At 42.4% G+C, this 19,853-nt stretch overlaps 2 protein-coding genes and 1 long non-coding RNA gene across 5 annotated transcripts in view; 2 read left to right on the forward strand and 1 right to left on the reverse strand.

Annotated features, from left to right (window-relative positions):
* On the forward strand, positions 1-16,872 carry si:dkey-16j16.4 (uncharacterized). Of its 3 annotated transcripts, none has more exons than XM_068339515.1 (5): positions 1-488; positions 7,332-7,413; positions 7,561-8,075; positions 12,352-12,405; positions 12,552-16,872. In XM_068339515.1, exons 1-5 carry the CDS (start codon positions 420-422, stop codon positions 12,555-12,557), a joined length of 726 nt encoding a protein of 241 aa, XP_068195616.1. In that variant the 5' UTR covers positions 1-419; the 3' UTR covers positions 12,558-16,872. The 3 variants fall into 3 exon arrangements, with proteins under 3 accessions (XP_068195616.1, XP_068195615.1, XP_068195614.1); XM_068339514.1 differs by having other exon boundaries at positions 12,576-16,872; XM_068339513.1 differs by having other exon boundaries at positions 15,701-16,872.
* The window catches only part of slc4a1ap (solute carrier family 4 member 1 adaptor protein), a 6,786-nt gene continuing 3,796 nt past the window's right edge, over positions 16,864-19,853 (reverse strand). Inside the window, exons 9-14 of the mRNA XM_068339510.1 lie at positions 19,528-19,624; positions 19,187-19,439; positions 18,832-18,930; positions 18,682-18,755; positions 18,446-18,515; positions 16,864-18,041 (exon numbers count right to left, since the gene is read on the reverse strand). Of these exons, the coding sequence (XP_068195611.1) occupies positions 17,992-18,041; positions 18,446-18,515; positions 18,682-18,755; positions 18,832-18,930; positions 19,187-19,439; positions 19,528-19,624 (643 nt within the window). The 3' untranslated portion in view covers positions 16,864-17,991. The remainder of the gene's footprint in view (positions 18,042-18,445; positions 18,516-18,681; positions 18,756-18,831; positions 18,931-19,186; positions 19,440-19,527; positions 19,625-19,853) is intronic.
* On the forward strand, positions 18,049-19,490 carry LOC137611364 (uncharacterized). The gene is made up of 3 exons (XR_011038615.1): positions 18,049-18,535; positions 18,755-18,937; positions 19,376-19,490. It is a non-coding gene; the product is annotated as an uncharacterized lncRNA (long non-coding RNA).

Here is a 19,853-nt window from a genome sequence, read left to right on the forward strand (position 1 = left end):
TGTACATTTGGTTCTGTGCGTGTGTGTGAATGAACGTGTGTGCGTGTCTGCGTGGAAATAAGTTGAAATAATTGTAAATTTTCCAGACATTTTTGAATGAAGCTGTGTTAGGGAGCCGGACGGGCCATCGTTCACTGTCACGTGAGGAACAGGAAAGACTTTCCAAATCCACGGAGCCTCTAATTAACTCGAAAATCCCAAGTTTGCTAGGTTTCAGCTACATCTACGCAGTTACACCAATGTCCGTGTATCACTCTTTTGAAGCCTAATAACTACTATTTCTGTGGTGCCCAGTCAGGTGAATGAGTGTCGTGTGGCTTTTAAATGTGTCAAGTCGCTCATGTTAGCTAATGAACGTCACATAGAACGCTAATAAAAACGTAACAGCAAGGAGTAAGCCTAAGCTACTCATTAAAAAAATGCTTAAGACTCTGACGAAGAAGCTAAGAAGACATTCACTCAATGAGATGCATCCTTTTCATCTGAAGGTAAGTTTGAGTCACTAGTACAATACTAGAGCATCTAAACAGTATATTTTCTATACGTAGTTGTTTTCTGTGGTTTGTTTTTTTGTTTGTTTTGTTTTTGTTTTGCTTAAATACCACAGAAGAAAGGCGGACAGCTGTTTGTGAACTGCGTGGCTTTACTTTTGTCTTGTGACTTGTTCACTTACAGGCCGATTGTAAAACACAATGTGCTCACACACTGTAGCCTTGCTGGAGGACTGACTTCATTAGCACTGTTTCTCTTTCACCCCCCCCCCCCCGTGTTTCACTCACTGACACACACACACACACACACACACACACACACACACACACACACACACACACACACACACACTGGTACATAGCATACTGTACTACAGAAGGTCTATGTGGAACTATGCAGCCTTGTTCTAATAGAGGCATGTGTTGTTTTGTCCTGTTTTCCGCCCCTAAACACTGAAATCCCAACCCATTCATTACCATGTCAAAAGAAGACAAACTTTTCCATGCTCACATGACTGAGCCAGATGTTTGCAAGTTAGCCACACCGCTACACAAACACATCAGCAAGCATGCAACATGTCAACAAACATGTAGCTTGTCAACAAACTCTCTAACAGATGGACAGTGTTTGACTCACTAACTGTCCGCGAGTCACATTTATAGTAAAGTATTTTCAGGGAAAAAATAGTGTCTTGGTTGAAATAGCAGTTTGTGTTGATGGTAATGGTGTGGCAATGATAGTTAATTTCGATTAAACCAGAAAAAAATTCTTTGAAACCCATATTGTTAGAAGCTATAACCCCTCTTAGATTTACATCTAAACCCTCTAATTATCCACAACAAATTTTGTTACTGTCTGCTCAGCTTGCATGATACCTCTTTGGTGAGCAGACGAAACCCTGCTCGGGTCACTTACATGCTCCATACACAACAATAGTGTGTGCCAAACGTGTAGAATCAGTCGCACGACAGCCATTTTGTTCCTAAGTGCCCCTGTTCAATGGGCTGGCTGAGGATACTGTGTAGAAAGTGTGCCATCTTAGTCTGCTTTTACTTGTGTTTGTTTCTGTGCTCTGCCAAAAGTGGTTTGTGTTATGGAAAGAAAATATAATTGAGACTTTTCTGGAACTTGTACTCACACTATTTACAAAATACCCCTCTGGAAACCAGTTATTTTTAAGTCAGAGCATGTTTGTATCTGCCAAACAAATGTTTTGGTTTGTTTTCAAACTGTTCGATGTGTGCTCTCACTTCTAGGCTGTCTAATTCCGAGCAAAATTGCCCCCAAATCTCTGCAATTACAGAAGTACAAAGTTATTACTGTTAGGAATGATGGCCAAAACTACAAATGTAAGACACATGTTTTATTAAACTGGAAACACTCCGTACAGGGGTGCAATGGAACTTCTGGAACTTGTGCAAGATGCTTTAAAAAAGAGAAAAGGATTAAACTGCAGCAGAGGCAGATGTATCCGAACTCAAAACCCAAATTTTGGGATGCATCCGAATTTCCTTGCTAACGAGATGTTTTGTAGGCAAAAACAATGTGTAATGTGTTTATAAAATAAACTATAGTATGAAACAAGAAGTGTCTGAAATGCATATTATTTCCAGGAAAATATTATGGTATGCAAACACAGCAACTACATTAATGGTGGACAATGACTAAGGCAGTGGTGTAATGGTTCAATTGGGTTTTAATGCCTTTGTCATAAAATAATCATCCATTATTTGTAGTTAAATGTCTCCAACTAGCAAAGAACGGCTCAGGAAGTGATGCGGTATGTGTTAAGGAATATTTTAGAAAAGCCAAATGCCACTGTTACTTCCCCATGTGTTTTAGATCCGGGTGACATAACAACATAAGTTGTATAGATATTTAGCATGTAGTGTAATTCATGTAGTGGTAAGCTTACCCTCTATACTTTATCATTCCCATTGGGAAGTTTTTTCAGAACACATGAGCTCTTGAAAATACTGCATACTACAATGGAACCCAGTCATAGTCTTAATTGTTTTGTAGGCAGACCTTTTATGTACTGTATAGGTACATTGCTTCTGTTGATGACATCATCAGCTATTATTCACGCATAAAATCCTCGCATAAAAATTGGAGATGTGTCCCTTTAAAATGAAGCAAAGTTGTATCTGCTGATAGGAGTACATTAATTACAAGACACGTCTAGTTCTTCATATGTTTGATTATGTGCAGGTTTGAGCTTCTTGTGAACGTCATGAAACTAATACTGGGTTGCAAAATGTTCTACGTGGATGCCCTCAGGAAACAAGCTGCTATAGTTGAAAATGGGCTAAATGTCTATCAGGCTCCTGCCCCAGGAGATTCCACTTTCACTGACTACTTACTCTACACTAAGGAGAAGAGCCACTGGAGTGTGAGGAAAAGAGAACCAACCACCCCTGACCTTGTGCTGTGTGTTTTGTGAGAAGGGGGAATGGAGTGTGAAAGTGTCAGAGCTGATATGTGTGTGAACATTGCCACTGACATTGCCATTGATCCAGCTTAGCAAGCTGTTTAGAGATGCAATGGAATGACAAGGATTTCATTCAATTGTTCTTGACGCACAAACACACAACTTATCATCTGTCTTTGCCCGTATGCACTAAAGCAGAGATTATATTTAAGCAGTTTCTGTTTTTACGTTGCAGATTTAGTTAACATCTCAGTTTTAAACATTCTAAGTATGAACATTCTCAGCTGGTTTGGGTCATGTTCAGACTGCTGGATGACTGTGGATAAGGCAGAATCACGAGGAAGAGTCTGAGTAAGTGGGGTGCAATCTTTCCTCAGGTACACAACAGGTCCATGTTGCTCTCATGCATGTTGGCAGTCCAAATCCACCCATCTAACATAATTTGAATATTTGTCTTGCAAAGTAGTACAGGAGCAAAATATAGCAGTTGGACAAGATAATGAAAAACACCACTAGTGATTGATTTGAATAATTTAGCCCAAGAGTTTTTCCTTTTTTTAAATTTCAAAGCTTCTGCAGAGGTATTTCTGGGCAGTAGTAAGGAGCCATTTAGCTTTTTTAAAATTCAATCTTCATGGTTGTTGTCCCCTTAATATGTCTCCATCACCATGTTTTGTTTTCACATTTAATACGATACTGGTGAGTAATAAGCTTGCTGGAAAGGGTGTGTCTGTGGTTGTTGAGTGAATTTATCACTGGTGTGTTGTTATTGCATAAATACAATACTTCGATATAATTCATCTGTCTACATATATCATATGAAACTGGTGGATTCCTGTTTGTGATGTGAAGTGCTAGGTTGCAATAGCAAATGTTCTGCACATATTTGTCCATAGGTAGTATCGATGCTTAGAAAGGATTATGCTATGAAAGCTTTTTATCCAGGCTGGACTAGAGGATTGCAGCTTAATCTCAGTATTATACAGGAAATGAATGAAAGAACAAACAGCTAGCAGTGACTATTTAAATTTTTTGTCCTATATTGTGTAAATGATTGCCACGATAAGCCCTTATACATGTTGAACTTTTTACAAGTGGTTAATATTTCAATGTATATTTTAAAGTTAATTTTCACAAACCTTCCACTCAACAAAGTATGATGGTGAAATCCTGCTATTGTTCTTCTGGGAAAGTCCTGCCATCTTGTTAAACCACAAACTGAACATCATGTAGATGCAGTCAGATGTTTGTGGTTGTGAGTTAGAGCAGCAACCACATCAGATGTCTCTCTCTCTCTCTCTCTCTCTCTCTCTCTCTCTCTCTCTCTCTCTCTCTCTCTCTCTCTCTCTCTCTCTCTCACGATGCCATTTCTTAAGGTTTGTATTGTGTTGTTTCGTGTGTGTTGAGATTGTAGATTCACATCTTATACTTTCTTACCTTCCCATAAAGTTTTACAGTTTACAGGTCAATCAATAGTACTTTCCTGTTAATGTCAGTTTCTTTATCCTGTAGTCAAATTGTTTCTCCAAGAATGCACTGTTTTTTCTAGCATGTCTTTCTGGATTATACTGCTGCAACATAATACTGTTAACATTTTGCTGCAAATTTAAACCAGAATTTTAATGGTGCACTGTCTAGAATAGTTGTTCTCAAATAATGTCACAATAAGGAGCCCAAAACTGGTACAGATTATTGGTAGACTATGAGCCCCTCATTTGATATGACTTTGTCCAACAGGTCGATGCCTGATAAGAATATTGGTTTTAAATTTTTTTTACAGAAAGTATGTAACACTGTGAAGCAAAATTATTATACAAAAGTATGCTGTGTTACAAAAGACTGTCATGTTGTTCCTCTTTTTATTGGGGACATGTTGGAAACAACCCAGACACCACTGGTGTAGAAATCCCAGGCCTGACGGAGGGTCTCTTGATTCATTCAGAAAGTTGTTCATGCACTCATTCTTTGTTGTACACCCCAGACTAGATGTGTATGGTTGAATGTTTTATGGCCCGAAACAGACCTGTTTTGTAAAGGCAATTTAAGATGGTACGTGAGTTTACAGGGGCTGGATAGTGTCCCAGTGCTAATGTGCATCTATGTACTGGTAAAGTAAGGAAGTCATTGGAAAGGAGGAGGCTGATGTGTCAGCAGCCAAAAGACACAAAGGTTTGTATGCCACGGTTCAACACACCGTGTCTGAGTTACGACAGTGTATTGTGACAGAGCCTGAAACACATTAACAAGTTGTACTTCATTTTTAGTCATCAGTCCTGAGGCTGTAAAGGGTGGTTTGTATGTGTTACATTTCTGCTGTAGTTTTCTGTTGTGATCATCAACAGCAAGCTCTGAGGAAGTTAAATAAGCCCCTATGAGGAAGGAAAATCTGAAACATTGCTGTCAGCTCGTACTGGCCTCTAGTTTCACAGACATGATTTGTTTGTGGAGAAAGGTTTGACTTTTGATCAGAAGAAAACCCTCTGCATCTTTAAATGGAAAACATGTAGAAAATGATTATCGTAGTCATCCTGTTAAATATGTCAGACTAAAATCCTCTTTTCTGAGTACTATTAAGACATTAAGTTTATAATTGACCAGTATCATCACTTTCCCAGTATCACAGCAGTGGCTTTTAATTTGTGTTTAGGTGTTTCGTGGATCCTGCCCAACAAATATTCCCTGGGGTGTACGCTGTAGCTTAACTACATGTGCCAAAATACATTTCCTTTCCACAGTTAGTCACGCTTGCTTGGTTAAAAACTCCTTGTGAGCCATGATTCTGATCTCATCCCAGTATCTAGAACAGGGTCAATACTGTGGTCTTATCTGGAATACTAGAGTAAATGAACTGTTCATCCTCCATTGACTCAAAATTTTGACGACTGATGAAAAACTAGTGTTTTGTTCAACCTTTTTTGGTAGATCCATCCTGTTTTCAGAAGACCTGCTGTGTGCTTGCTGTTTATTTTTGCTGATGAGTCATAAAAAATGCTTTCTGTGAGTAAATTTTGTAATTTTGAGTACCAGTGGAAATTCTAGTGATAGGAAATTATTTTAGTGTACTGGTAATTCAAAATGTGGGATACAGGTCTGTGATGTAGCTTTTTTATTTTATCAGACAAAAATACACAGTGAACAGTTTGTGAAATTCTACATTGGAATTCACATTTAATATGAATTGGATGCTGTCGGCCTTTATCGGGCTTCGAGGCCCTGGCGCTTTTCACCCATTTCTCTTTTGCTGCAGCGCTTCAGAGAGAAAAGTAAATGAGTGTGTGTGTTTGTGCGCGTGCATGCGCATTAGAGTAGAAGTGAGGACACTGTGCATGTTTGCGTGCTTGTATGTGTGCAAGCATAGACACACGTACAGGCACAGATGGCAGCTGCTCAGTGAGGCCTCAGCGTTGTAATTACAGAGTGTCAGGCATGTTGCTGAACTCTTAGCGTTGCAGGGAATCCGTATTGTTGCTACTGGTATAGACAAGGGTTTGATTTTAAAGAGACAGACTAGTTTGCGATTTGGAAAAGAAAGTAGCCAGAACATGAATTAAACAGTCTGTCTTGTCTATAAAGTAGTCTGACATTTACTTTATTTACTGATACCATAAAAATCATTAGTGACACAGTCTGGTTCTAGTAAACATCAGACAATCTTTTTAATGGAAGCACATAAGTTACTGTATGCCTGTGTTCCATGGTTTTTGACTAACTTAAGAAAATGCTAAATATACAGAGTTTTGTGTTAAGACTGGTTTAAATGCTTTTTGGACTAAATCTCGTATGATTAAGAGTTAGATTTTTAATTACTTGGGCATTATTATCCATGAACAGTATGAGGGGATATACTGCAGAAATGAGTTCCATGTATCCCATCTGTCCGTTACATTTCTTTTCAAAACTCAAAAATTGTTTAATAATGTATCTTAATTAAGTGGTGATTTCTATGATTTTTATTCTATGTCTTACTTTGGTTCCATGAAGTCAGGTTAATTTTGAGTGGCATTTATCTCCGATGACAGTTTCAGGCCATAAGTCAAATACTGTTCAATATTTTTACAACTACTTTATTAACATGTCTCACATGGCCTACAGACATTTTGGAATTTTTAACCTTTTTATTTTTGTTTGCTTTACAGAATGTAACACACTATTCGCAAGACGTACAGTTTATGAGGGACGACTCTTTAATAACTAATGTCTGTCATTTTGCACCCGTGGACAATGAACTGACCTTTTTCGAGCTTGTTCGAAACTGATGCTGAAACATTCACAACTGATGATAAAGAATGACACATAAATGAAGAAAGATTGTTGAAAGTTTTCTCAAGACTTCTACAAAAGTAAGGGTTAAATGTTGGAAGTGTTACCATATGTCATACTGGATCGACAACCTCAATCCTTTTTCCAGATTTCTTACCATGGCAGTGGAGAGGGAGGGGAGAGTGATGACTCAGAGGGGGAGAACCAGGAGCTTGCACAGATTGACAGAGGTCAGTGCCCTCTGTTCAGAGATAATGATCTTCTTCATCACCTATCACACATTATAATGAGATGTATCAAGTCAGCAGTTGATACACTGGATTTTGGGACATTTTGTACCCTTTCCCTTTAACTGTCTTTTGTGTTGACTTCTCTAGAGAGACGGAGAAACTGTGCCCTCACGCCTTTGGCCACCAGCCAGCAGCACAACCAGGGTCCTCTCTCCCCAGCTCGGCTACGGCGCCTCCGTCTCCTTTTAGATGCAAATCTGGATCGCCACTCTTCAGAGGAAGAGCTTGAGCGCATCAGCTGCGGCGATAACAGGAAGTGGTTGTCTGCCCTCCCCCAGCGCCACGGTGACCACCACAGCAGCACCTCCAGTGATGAGGAGGTGCGGGACCTATGTGGCTGTGGGTCACCAGCTGCCTCTGCCAGGCCCTTGGTTGAGCCAGGTGCTTGTCTGGCCGCTTCTCCCAGCCCTGTGCTTTTCAGCTCCAGTCCACCGCGTAGCCTCAAGCCACCCCCCATTCGTTTTCAGCTGCAGGTGGTGCAGCCAATGGCACGGCCCATCATTCTGACTCACTTTGACCAAGCAGCACCTTACAGAAAGTATCGGCACAGTTTTGCTGGGGAGCTGGGAAGACCCAGTCTGGACCTGGAGAAAATGCAACAGGTTGGTTGTCCACGCTACAGCTGTGACGTTTACCAACATTGACCTCTGCAGTTTTAAGATTAGAAAAAAGAGCAGATTTCCAAACTTTTGCTGAGCACTTGAAAATGATTGTGTGTCAGACCACCAGTGTAATCTGCATTGCAGTGCATTGGGTGTGTTGAGCTGAAGGTTTATTATTATTGCCATAAACTGACATACAATACTACCATGTTAATAACAGTATACTCAAATTCACCAAAATAAGTTACATTATTAATTTATTTGAATGATAAATGAGCTTTTTATAAATCTATAATCAATGGAGAAAAAGGGGAATGAAAAAGAGACTTATGCCCTTGTAATATTGTATAAATATTTTATTACCATTGAACCGTTTTTATACTATTTGGTGGTTCAGTTTGCTGCAGTGCATCACAACTATTGTGAAGTAGTGGTTTTGTAGGTGGTGGTCAGACCATTCCCCTCTCTACCTCCTTTATGATTGACCCTTTGGTAGTTTTTTTCCAGTGTGCTTGTGACTAGTGGTGTCATGAAGTGATATCTGCAGCAAACAAAAGTTGCTCAGGTAGTGCAGCTGCACCAAGATGGAACGTCCATACATGCTGTTGCCAAAAGGATTGCTGTGTCTCCCAGCATGGAGGAGACACCAGGAGATGGGCCAGAGCACCAGGAGAGTTATAGGGGGCCTTAAGAGGGCAACAACCCAGCAGCAGGACTGTTATCTGCTTCTTTGTGCAAAAGGAGGTGCGCTGGCAAAAGCCTCCAAACTGACCTTCGGCAGGTCACTGTTTTGCATGCTTCAGCTTAAACTGTCAGAAATAGACTCAAGAAGGTGTGCTGAGGGCCTGACGTCCTCTTGTGGGGCCTCTGGTTACACCCCGGTACAGAACACCATAATTAGCAGAGTTGCTTCTGGCACCCTGTTCTCTTCACAGGCGAGAGCAGATTCATCCAGAGCACCTGTGACACATGTGACAAGAGACTGGAGATGCCACAGAGAAAGTTCTGTTGCCTGCATTATCCTCCGGTGTGACCTGTTTGGTGGTGCAACAGTGATGGTCTGGGAAGGTTTATCCTTGGAGGACCACAAAAACGTCCACATGCTGGCCGAACTTACCCTGACGGGATGAGATCCTCAGATCCATTATCAGACCATATGCAGATGCAGTGGACCCCAGGTTCCTTCTGGGGCATGATGTGGCTAGAGTGTGTCAGCAGTTCCTAAATGGTGAAGCCACTCCCCATACCTGAATCCAGTCCTCCTCTGGAACATCGTGTATTGTAGCATCCACCACTCCACCACAGAGGGTCCAGGAGCTGACTGATGCCCTGACCCAGGTCTGGGAGGGGATCCTCCAGGAGACCCTCCATCTCCTGGAGGATCCGCATGTCCAGACATTGTAGGGAATGCATACGGACTCTAGGAGGTCACACACACTAATCCGACACATGTGGTCTTGGGGAAATTCACCCAAGATGGAGCCACATGTGATCCGAGTTTTTCTTTTTTAACTTGGGGTGTGGTTCTGAGTTCAGTCTTCATTTAGTTATTTTGTATTCCTACAAAAGTTTTTGTATTTTTTTCAACAAAATACTCAATGGAATGGATAGATTTTCGTCTGGAATATTTCATTCATTGAAATCTGGGAAGCGATATTTAAGCATATTTATCACTTTTTGCAACAGTGTAATGTACTGTGTAAGATAATAAGAAGCTACAATCTATGGTAACTGAAATGAATGCAGTAACACAATAAATACTTTTTAGCACAAGTAGCCTATATGTCTATAATGGAAATGCTAATACAAGAAGTATTTACTAAAGTCTGGAAGATCCCTATATATACATGTATTTCTCCAAAAACACATTGATGTCCCTGCAGTTTACTATAGACACACACACACACACACACACACACACACACACACACACACACACACACACACCAATGTGCAAACAAAGTCTTCCAATTTCCATAGCCAGACGCTTGCCACCATGGTGGTCTGGCTAGAGAGGGATGAGGGAGAGGGAGGCACGGACGGCAGATGTCCACCCTCGTTTCTCACAAAGGCTGGCGAGCGAGGGGAAACGATGGAGGGGTGGAGGCAGAAGGAGAGGATTAAATAAACAACAGAAAACGACAGCCACTAATGAGTCATGGAGACGCTGGTCAACTAATCATTAAAATCCAATAGACTTGTTGGCCCACAGCATAGATGGGAAAGGGCATGTGTGAGTGTGTGTTTTGCAGCGAGAAACTGCGGGTTTCAGGGGTCCATATGTCCACAGGGTTTGTAGAGGGAAAGAACAGATGATGAGAGACAGCAGGAAGCGAGGAAGGGGTGAAGCAAAAGAAAGAGTGTGTACACATCTATCATCCTGTCTGCCTTTCTGTATCAGTACATCCTCCTGTCTGAGAGTGTTACTGTATGCGTGAAAGTGTCCACGCTCAGTCGAGTGGAATGGAAGGTGCTGCAGGGAGTACAATAGGGGGCCTGCAGAGGTAGCCAGCAGACACCACTCCAGTCTCCTATTAACCCTTTCACTGGGTAGCATTCATTTCTTAATTCTGTCAGCAGCCGTCCTGGTCAGCAGCAGTCCTGGTCCTTGCAGAAGAAAGACATTTAAACATATCAAAACTGGTAAAACCACATGTAAGATGTGTTGAAGACAGAAATAGTGCTCCTATGAGACCACACACACATTTAGATGAATTATTTCTTATTGGAACTAACGAGGAGAGAAAATTCTCTTCAAACGATTCCTTATTTGGTTGTGAAAATCTTGAAGCTATGTTTCCTCTCTGCATCCTGCTGATTCAGGGCTATGTAAGGCCAGTGATTGGCAAATCAAGCAACTTTGACCCAGAGTGACATGCTTTTGCTTGAGGCTCACTAATACGTATATTTATGTCATCATTTATGGGTTAAAGGGCTAACAGCTTGGTTTCCTTTATTCTCCTTGTGTGTTAATCCGTGTCCAGTTGCTCTGATGTAGCAGCGTCATTGTTTGTTAGCCTGATTCTGAAGAGAGGCAGACGGCTTGTGAGGCAGATGCTAATCATTTGAGCCCCTCTGAACACAAATGGTGTAACTCTGCAACTTATAATTAAAACTTGCTGCTCAAAGGCCTGTGGCAGTGTGTAGTATTTTTGTGTTCTGTAGCCAGATGGCTAGCATACAACATATTTGTTGAGAGTAACATACTTCCAATGTTCCATTGGCTGCTGTTTCATTTCATACTTACATGAAACTCTACGGACTGAGGCTTTTAACTTCTAATCTGTGATACTGAATGTGTTTTACGTCAAGTTTTATTTGTGATATTTAAGATTGCTACAGTGTTGTAATGAGTTTAGAGGTATAAAAAGAGTTGATGATATTTCAGTGATGAGCTTCAGAGTTGGGGCCAACTGAATATTCAGAGACGAGCAATGGTTAAACACGACGTCTTCTATCCTCAAAGCCATGCTCAAACGATTTTTTGTATTTTTTTTGTATACAATAACACTGACCCAAAAGGGTTTGCCAGTTGACAAGTCTGGACTTGTTGGATGTGTGTGAGTAGTTTGAGAGGAGAGTGATGTTGTAGGAAGGTTGGGGGGGTTGCTCTACTGGGTGGTTGGTGTAGGAAGGAATAATTGGACAAAAAATGTTACAATATAATGTGAAAAGAGATGTATGATGTAATCATTAGAGTTTTGTTGTAAGTTTACAAAACAAGTTTATGATCATGTTTTGGATGATTTAAGAATTAGTCACTTCATCACACACTGAGGGAGGAGGTGAGCACGAGGGCATGTGCACACCGGCCCTCGCCTACATCACAGCAGCAGGAGTTTTGTGTTTCCATTCTCTCCTGTGCTCCCTTCCCCCTTAGAGGGTACCTCCCCAACTTGAGACAATTCAATGATTGTGTGGTCCCTCCACCCCCAGTGTTTTCTTTTTTTTTTTTTTGAGTGGAGCTGCATGGACATGGAGGGAAGTGGGAGACAGGATATTGCATAAGCTTCATCCAGCAACTATTATGGTTTAGTAAGGGAGCTGGGTCTGTTTCAAATCCACATTCACTCTTATTCAAATATAATTGAGTGTTAAGTCACTGCTGTCATCTCAGATCACATGTTGTACAGATACTGGTGTTCACCGTGCTAAAGTCTCTGAAATAGTACAAACAAATGTGTTTGCAAGTCGCACAAGAAAGAACCTTTCACACAGGTTGGGGATTATTTTCGAAGAACTGACCTCAGTCATTGTTAATTCTTGTTGTCCTCAGAAAATGCTGCTGAAGAAGAATTGTGGAGGAAAAACACGGTCTCTAAAGATCCGGGTGAGTCCATTTTTATTGATTAATTTACAGTAAGTAAACTGCAGTATTGTGAAGTATGCATTAGTCATACTCCTGCTGTTAGTGGCTGTCGTAAAATGACCTGTTTATAAACGTGTGGTTTAATCTGAATGTACACCTGACCACAGCCATAACTGGCTCTCTGTGATAAGTGGTGCTGTTAGAAGGTTGCCCGGACACCGTGACCAGCCCAGCCTGTCTTGACTGCCAATACCCTGATGTCCATCCAACTGCACACCGGGACAGCATCTGGCAACAGTGTTTGTTCTAATGTCATGCTAGCAAGCAGAGCCACAAGATATCTGATAATCTGCTAGCATCAGAATCCACACCAAGCTACACAGGGATTTCTGCAGAGACACTGGGAATGAAAAACGTATCGGGGCGGCAGTGGCTCAGCGGTAGAGCGGACGTCTTGGGACCAGACAGCGCCCAGCCATCGGCGGTTCGATTCCCGCTCCAGCCAGACATCTTCGGAGTGTGAGCTGACAGTGGGAGGTGTCAGCTCACCTCCCAGCCACTGCCGAGGCACCCTTGAGCAAGGCGCCGTCCCCCCTACAAGCTGCTCATTGGGGCGCACCCCCAAAGTCGTGACCCGTCCCTCCACCTCTCTTTTACTGGTTGTCATTAACTGCATGCCTACAGGCCCCTAGTGTGTGTTGTGTTCAGTGGCCTGTATACAATGTTTGTGTGTGTGTATTCTGACTAACACACACACACACATATATATATATATATGCATGTATAAAAAACTGGAGTGGAAAACATAATTTCCCCATTGTGTGGACGAATAAAAGTGGATTTGATTTGATCTTTCTAAGAGATTCAAAAAATACAACATTTCATATACATTCCCCACCTTAATAAAGATAAAGGTGTCCTAAGATTATCCCACAGAGGCTTCCCATTCCCAGTTCCTAATACTTGTCCTCTCTGTAATTACATATGGGTCGATTTTGTTTGAGTGAGTAAGGGAACATGTTGGACAGCTGACTTGAACACGCCTGTGCATCTTGGCAGGGAAAAGGATACTCCAGAAGGAGGCACAGTGTGGTGAGAAAAGTCTCGTCATTATCACATTGTGTGGGATAGTGTCAATAGAAGCGTATCACACACTTGTTTATGTACACACTGTAAAATCTAGGCTGCCTCTTTCACATAGGTATTTATCATCAGCAAAGAAATGTAAAAAAAAAAAACGAGTGATCTTTGACATTGTTTTATGATGAAGAAGTGAGTGGCAGGGAGAGAAGGAGCTGAGGAGGAGGAAGAGGAGGTGGAGCGCTGTGCAGCTCCCTTGTGGTGTATTTCCAGGGATGAAGTCATTTTCCATTTATAGCGTGGCTGGCTGCTATCTGTTTAGCTCCACAGATACATGGAGATATTGCTCATTATTTTCTGTCCTCGCTGGCATTGACGATGGTGTTGTTGTCCCCATCAGTGACGTCTGTGGGCGCTGGGATAGTTCGACTTAATAGGTTTTTCTTGCCGTGAGTACACATAGGGAGTCTTTAGATTGATGAGCCATTTGGGGGCATGTGTTTACCATTTGTACCACAACGTACCAAGATCCAACCGATGTCTCTGTTCTCTACTTCTGTCCACTGTTCCCTTTTTTGTCTGTCAACCATCGGTTTCTTGGCCAGGCTCCAGAAGAGACACTGATCTGGATGGGGCCCCAGCTTTGAGACTAGATTCAAGCATTCAAGCAGGGGAGTTGTTGGAGCTGAGGAGATTGATACCGGTGGTTGCGTGTGTATGTGTGTGTGGTTGGGGGTCATGTGAAAACAGAAGGAAAATCCAGCTTTGGCTGCTGAGGCGTGCCCCTTGAGGGGGTGTAGGTGAATAGCGGGTGGGGGGGGTGAGCCTCCAAGGCTGCAGCCGGCAGGATGATGGCATCTGGTTTCAGCCACTGTAAAGACTGGAGAGGAGATGAAGATGGATGGAGGTGAGAGACGTGGTGGCTACATGGAGGAAAGTGTGGAAACTGTTTTATTAGTGAGGCATGTTTCTAACATGTATCTCATGTGGAGGCTTTACTTCTGGGCCGTCTTATCAAGCCGCTCATGTAACACACCTTTTCTCCAAACTTTCCAACTTCAGGCTGCGATATAAGATCAACAGGACAAAGTAAAAACACAGTAAATCTCAAGGAGACTTTTTTTAGAAACCAGTTCAGCTTCAGGGCCAACGAGGTCTTCCTGTTTTAACTTGGCTTTCCAACTGCTTTCTTCCACTGCTGGGACTTGCACTTTATTTGACCTCTCTGAACTCTAAATGCCCATCGTTGAGCTCTGTGGAGATTAAACCAGCGTGAACAGGAAGCCATCTGACCGTCACAGCTGAACATCGTAACATCTATCACGATAGCTGCAACACCCTGTGTTTTTCCACCCCTCTCTTTTTGCCTGTTATGTTGACATTGGTTTATAAAGCAGCTGTAACCGGTATTGGGAATTGTTGCTGTGTTACTGTGGCTCAGTCGTCAGTACTGAATCCCTGAAGATGCTACCTAGAGTCATAGCTACATCATTATCCTGAGTTGCATTGTTAATGGGGGCTTTTTTCGTAAGTGCTGATGTCATTGGGTACAATTTCAGTCAGTGATAATCTTCCCACTATCTCAGTGGAACCAGTCCGTCACAGGGATGCTCTTCTTCTCAGAGCAGTTTTCTCTAATAGTTCTCCATACAATCCCACGTTGACATTACAGCAAACGTGTCAGGGTCCTAACCTTTCCCAGGCCACCTTCTTCAACCTTCACTCCCCCCCCCCCCCCCCCCCTTCAGAGGGATCAGGAGAAACTGCTGCCTCACTGCCAAATTCAACAATCATTTCCTGTCACAAAGGAGGATATTGACCAGCTTTAGACAGACGGCTGTAGAGCCACTAGAAATAAGCAAAATGTATTTATATCTGATGCAATTTGAATGAAAATAAAATCCGTGTGAGGCACAGCCATTTTCCCAGAGTTTCCACATATTTGTTTTACAAAGAAGCATTAATGTCTTGACTAACATGAGCTGATCTACAGGAACTAAACACATCCCTCTGGCAGTCTTCACTGTCTGATAAACGGGGATTAATCTTCACCTCCCTCTGATGGGCCAAATAACTAACGCCCCTGTCTTTATTTAGAGCTATGTCCTACTAAACGTTATCTCATGACTCTTAACAGCGGATCTGGACTTTAGATCCCAACAACCCCTCATGAGTGAGCAGTGGTGAAGCAGGCTGTTGTTGCTCCCAGTAACTAACTGTCTCTCTGTGTTCTCAGAGTCTTGCCGGTAGTCGTCCTCCACCCAGGTACACGTACGATCCCTCCATCTTCGCCTTCCGCTCCTTGAGCACAGTGCCGCCCTGCAGCCCCCTGACCCCCCCGGAAGACCCTCCTTGCTCATAAGGAAATTAGTCAACGTCCAGAAGAAAAAAATCCCCATTCCTTTCCAGGTTGCTGCTTTTCTTTGGCTTCTGCAACGGGACCATGGAGCTACTCTCCTGAAACGGACCATTAGAAAGACTTTTGTATTATGATGGATCTATTGCACACTCAGGTAAACCCATCCTGTCACATTGATCATTGTTATTCATCTGAAAGCAGGAACATTTGGAGGAGAACACTCAGAATACTTTTGCTTATATGTCTGAGAGGATCCTGTGATTAAAGGACTGAACAAGGGACAGACTGTGGACCAGGGGTGGTATAAAGGGACCAGACCAACCATTTGAAACCTGCTAGTTTCTAGTAGGATCAATATTCAAGGGAAATTATGCATGTAAGACAATCAGATATTTCCAAGGTTTCTTCCTATGATGTCTGGACTGGACATCTTGTATGGTTCTTAGTAATGTCCTATAATAAACACGGCGATATGGTATCTTATTATTGTTGAGGTAAACCTAGCCAGTGGTCACATTGAATAAGACTTCTTTGGTGTATCATTGAATATGCAGGTCATGACGAGCTATATCAACCATGTACGTAGTTGAATCGTTGACTTTTGGTGATGTACATTTCTTAATGAATTTGTCATTTAGTCCAGGTCAGAGTTCAGTACTTGTATCCTCTTTGCCTTGCATGAATTCCACTGTTTTGCAGAAAAGGTATGTGGGAATCAAGAAGCGTGAGAATCGCATCTTCGACACTTAGCAACTGTAATGGTGCTATGTTTTGCATAGCCTATATGTAGTGTGCCATTTTTTTCTCCAATATCATACCTCATTACTTTGTAGGTAGAAGAGGACCACTGGTAAAACCAAGAACAGATCTCATTGCCTTTAAATCACATTCCTGTCCTACTGAATGAAGCTTGAGGTAGTTGTCAGCTCCTCGGACGAGCTGATCCATCAAACACACTGCCGCCACTAATGAAGAATGTAACGTTGTGACATGTTTCCATCCACTGTTGCACAAAATGATTCAATAAATGCCCTGTGGCCTCTTGTTAATGTGACTTTTATTTGGAGCAGTATGAAATAAGTCATATCAAGGAAAACAACTAAAAGAGCCTTAAATGCTCCTATGTCTGCACAAAACAATATTGTCTTCAGAGAAACGTCTGTCAGGTGGAAGGAGGGGAATGCTTCCCACCAGGAGATCAGACCAAAGACCACAGTTTCTTTACAAGCACAGAAACTGATGTGGTTTGTTGTGAGCAAAACCCAGAAGACTCTGGAGAACATTAAGACGGTAAGACTGATTTTTACAAAAGTGTGAGGGAATTATGTACAATTAAACTTTTATATCAAAATAGTTTCTATTTCAATTTTTTACATGAACAAAAACAAAAAAAAAAAATAGGAAAGAGGGTCAAATGAAAATCGCTGAGTGGGATTTCACAGAATGACAAATCATCAGCTTGAGGTACTGACCAGTCGCTGACTTGCTCATACAAATGTCCAAAGGAGAACTTTGAAAAGGGTGTGTGTGTGGTGTGGAGTGTGTACTCCACTTAGCTTGAGTCATTATGAGCTTGTGATTCATCCAGTAAGCCATCCAAGTGTCCAGATGGTCAGAAAAGCTGCTTCAACACTCCCTCCTCTGGCTACGCTCTCCTCTGGGGAAAAAAAAAGGTTATGCCAGCGATCGACCGGAGCCCAGTGGAGGAGGGGTGCAGACGGGGTGTCAGGTGGACGAAAACTTCAAGAAGAGCAGCCAAACACCAGGAGTTCAGATCAGTCCCCACTCCTGCTTGGCCCCTTTCTGTTTTCTGTTTGTGAGATTTAGAATTGCAGTATAAAAAGGATGAAATTCATGTGGCTTATCGCCCAGAGCAGAAAAGTGCCAGTGGGCCAAGGGCCCAGTGTCTGTCGAGGGGGGACCTGGAAAGGTGGGCTTTTTTTTTGTTTATGGCAGTCTCGGGGTGCAAATATTCCCAAATGATGAATAAAAGGTGCAGCACTAGCATCCCAGCCTGACCTGTTCCAGAATCCTCTTTGCTCAGCTACACACTTGGAACTAGGATGAGTGGATGGGGTTAATGGTCTGGGCTAAGGAGCCTGGGAGATTGGTGTCACAGGTATTATCTGCATCTGAAAACCTAGCGGCGTGGAGACACACACACGCACTTAGTAGCCGTACTTGTCGTTTAAGGAAGTGCGGCCGTCTCCAGTCTGACCTAGAGGAGAGAGAAGAGCAGTGACATTCAGCATCAAATTGATAAAACTCAGGTTCTGTCAGCTGTTAAAAGAAAAAAAAATCAACAGATTGAGAACATTCCAAGTCCAGGTCTCCACTAAGTGCAGGCGTCAAACCAATCACAGCCCTACAATGATGTGGTTCAAGTAGCCCTGACCTGAATCCGAGCCCTGTCTGTCAGATAAAAGTCACTTTTATCTGTGTTAGAGAGTTTCAGCTGCACCAAAGGACCGTGAAAGTCTTAAGTCCTTTCACTCAGTGCAGTGTGTGGACTACTAACAGACTTTAAATCTCACTTAGAACAATGTGACACTTTCTGACAACAACCTAAGGACATGAACGGCTAGTCAGTGAGTCAGTGTTGGATCAGCTCAGGTCCTTCACCTGCTGGAGGCATCCACACACAGTAATCAGGGTCGTCCTGTGGATACTGTCCTGAGAGCTGCACTGGAGGCTGTGGAGTCAAAGCACTGGGTAAGTCACACTCTTCTGCATAATGCTATTAAGTGTGTGTGTGTGTGTGTGTGTGTGTGTGTGTGTGTGTGTGTGTGTGTGTGTGTGTGTGTGTGTGTGTGTGTGTGTGTGTGTGTGTGTGTGTGTGTGTGTGTGCATGTGCTGACCTTGTTGGAGCCCATCCTGTTCTTCTTGATGTTTTTTCTGCTGCTGGGCCCTTTATCATTCTCCACTGTGGAGCCTGTGGAGGTGTAGTGTCACTACAGATGGAGCAGACCCAACAGGCTAGTGTGGAAACAGTAAAACACTGGACCCACCTGGACTTGACTGGACCACAGTCTTCCTGGAGCTGCGCTTAAGAACCTCCTCCTCTACCTCAGTAGACTCGTCACCTCTACTCTGGTTCAGGCTTTGCTCTAAAAAGTTAGTATAATAATTTCTTAAGATTTGAATTTACTGAATAAAATACACATTTGGAACACAGAAATGATGAAATACTTTGTATTTCTGTACATAGGGATGATACACTGAGAGCTGAACTGTTTGTAGTCTTTAGGCATACTGCCACCTAGTGACGCAAGTAATGAACGTTAAATCTTCTAAGAATTCTGGCAAACATAGTGTTGGGTCTTTGGGGAGTTAAAACCTCTCTCCAGTTCTTTAGTCTTTTACCTGTTGGCTCTCTAGACTGTCCTGCTTGCTGTACTTCCGTCCCTGAAGACGTGCTCTCTTGAGACGTGGATACTCTGGACTCGTCAGAATCAACATTTACCCTTCCCTCTGTTCTTCTGTCTTCATTATCATAATTAATATGCATCTCCTCCTCTTCTACCTCCTCTTCTTCTACCTCTTCTTCTCCAGCAGCTGGAAGTGATTTCATGTTGAAGAGCTCTGCAGGCAAATTGGGGCGTTTAGGAGGCAACTTCTACGAGATAAGAAACAATGGTTAGAGGAGAGTCTAAGGAACAAGGAAGAAACTGAGTGAGAAGGTCATGTGACTGGACGGCACCTACCCCAATGGCACCAGTTTTCAGTCTGAATTTGCTTCCTCCCTTCATGGCTCCAAACAACGGCAATGTTTTCTTTGGCTTCTCAGACTCTGAGCTCAAACTACAAAATATCTTTGTCAACATGAAATCTTTTTCACAGGAATGAAATATGATTAAAGAAGCAGTTCACCCAAAAAAGACACATGCTGATGGGAATCTGAGTGACGTTTCTTTGTTCAAAAACATTTCTGGAGTTTCACAGAAAAACAGTGTGGGGACTTTTTATCCTTTAAAAAAAACCCCTAACTAAATACAAACTTAAAGCAGATTAAAATCTCCAGAAACCCCAT

This window comes from Antennarius striatus, chromosome 17 (assembly GCF_040054535.1).
Source record: "Antennarius striatus isolate MH-2024 chromosome 17, ASM4005453v1, whole genome shotgun sequence".
Lineage (NCBI taxonomy): Eukaryota > Metazoa > Chordata > Actinopteri > Lophiiformes > Antennariidae > Antennarius > Antennarius striatus.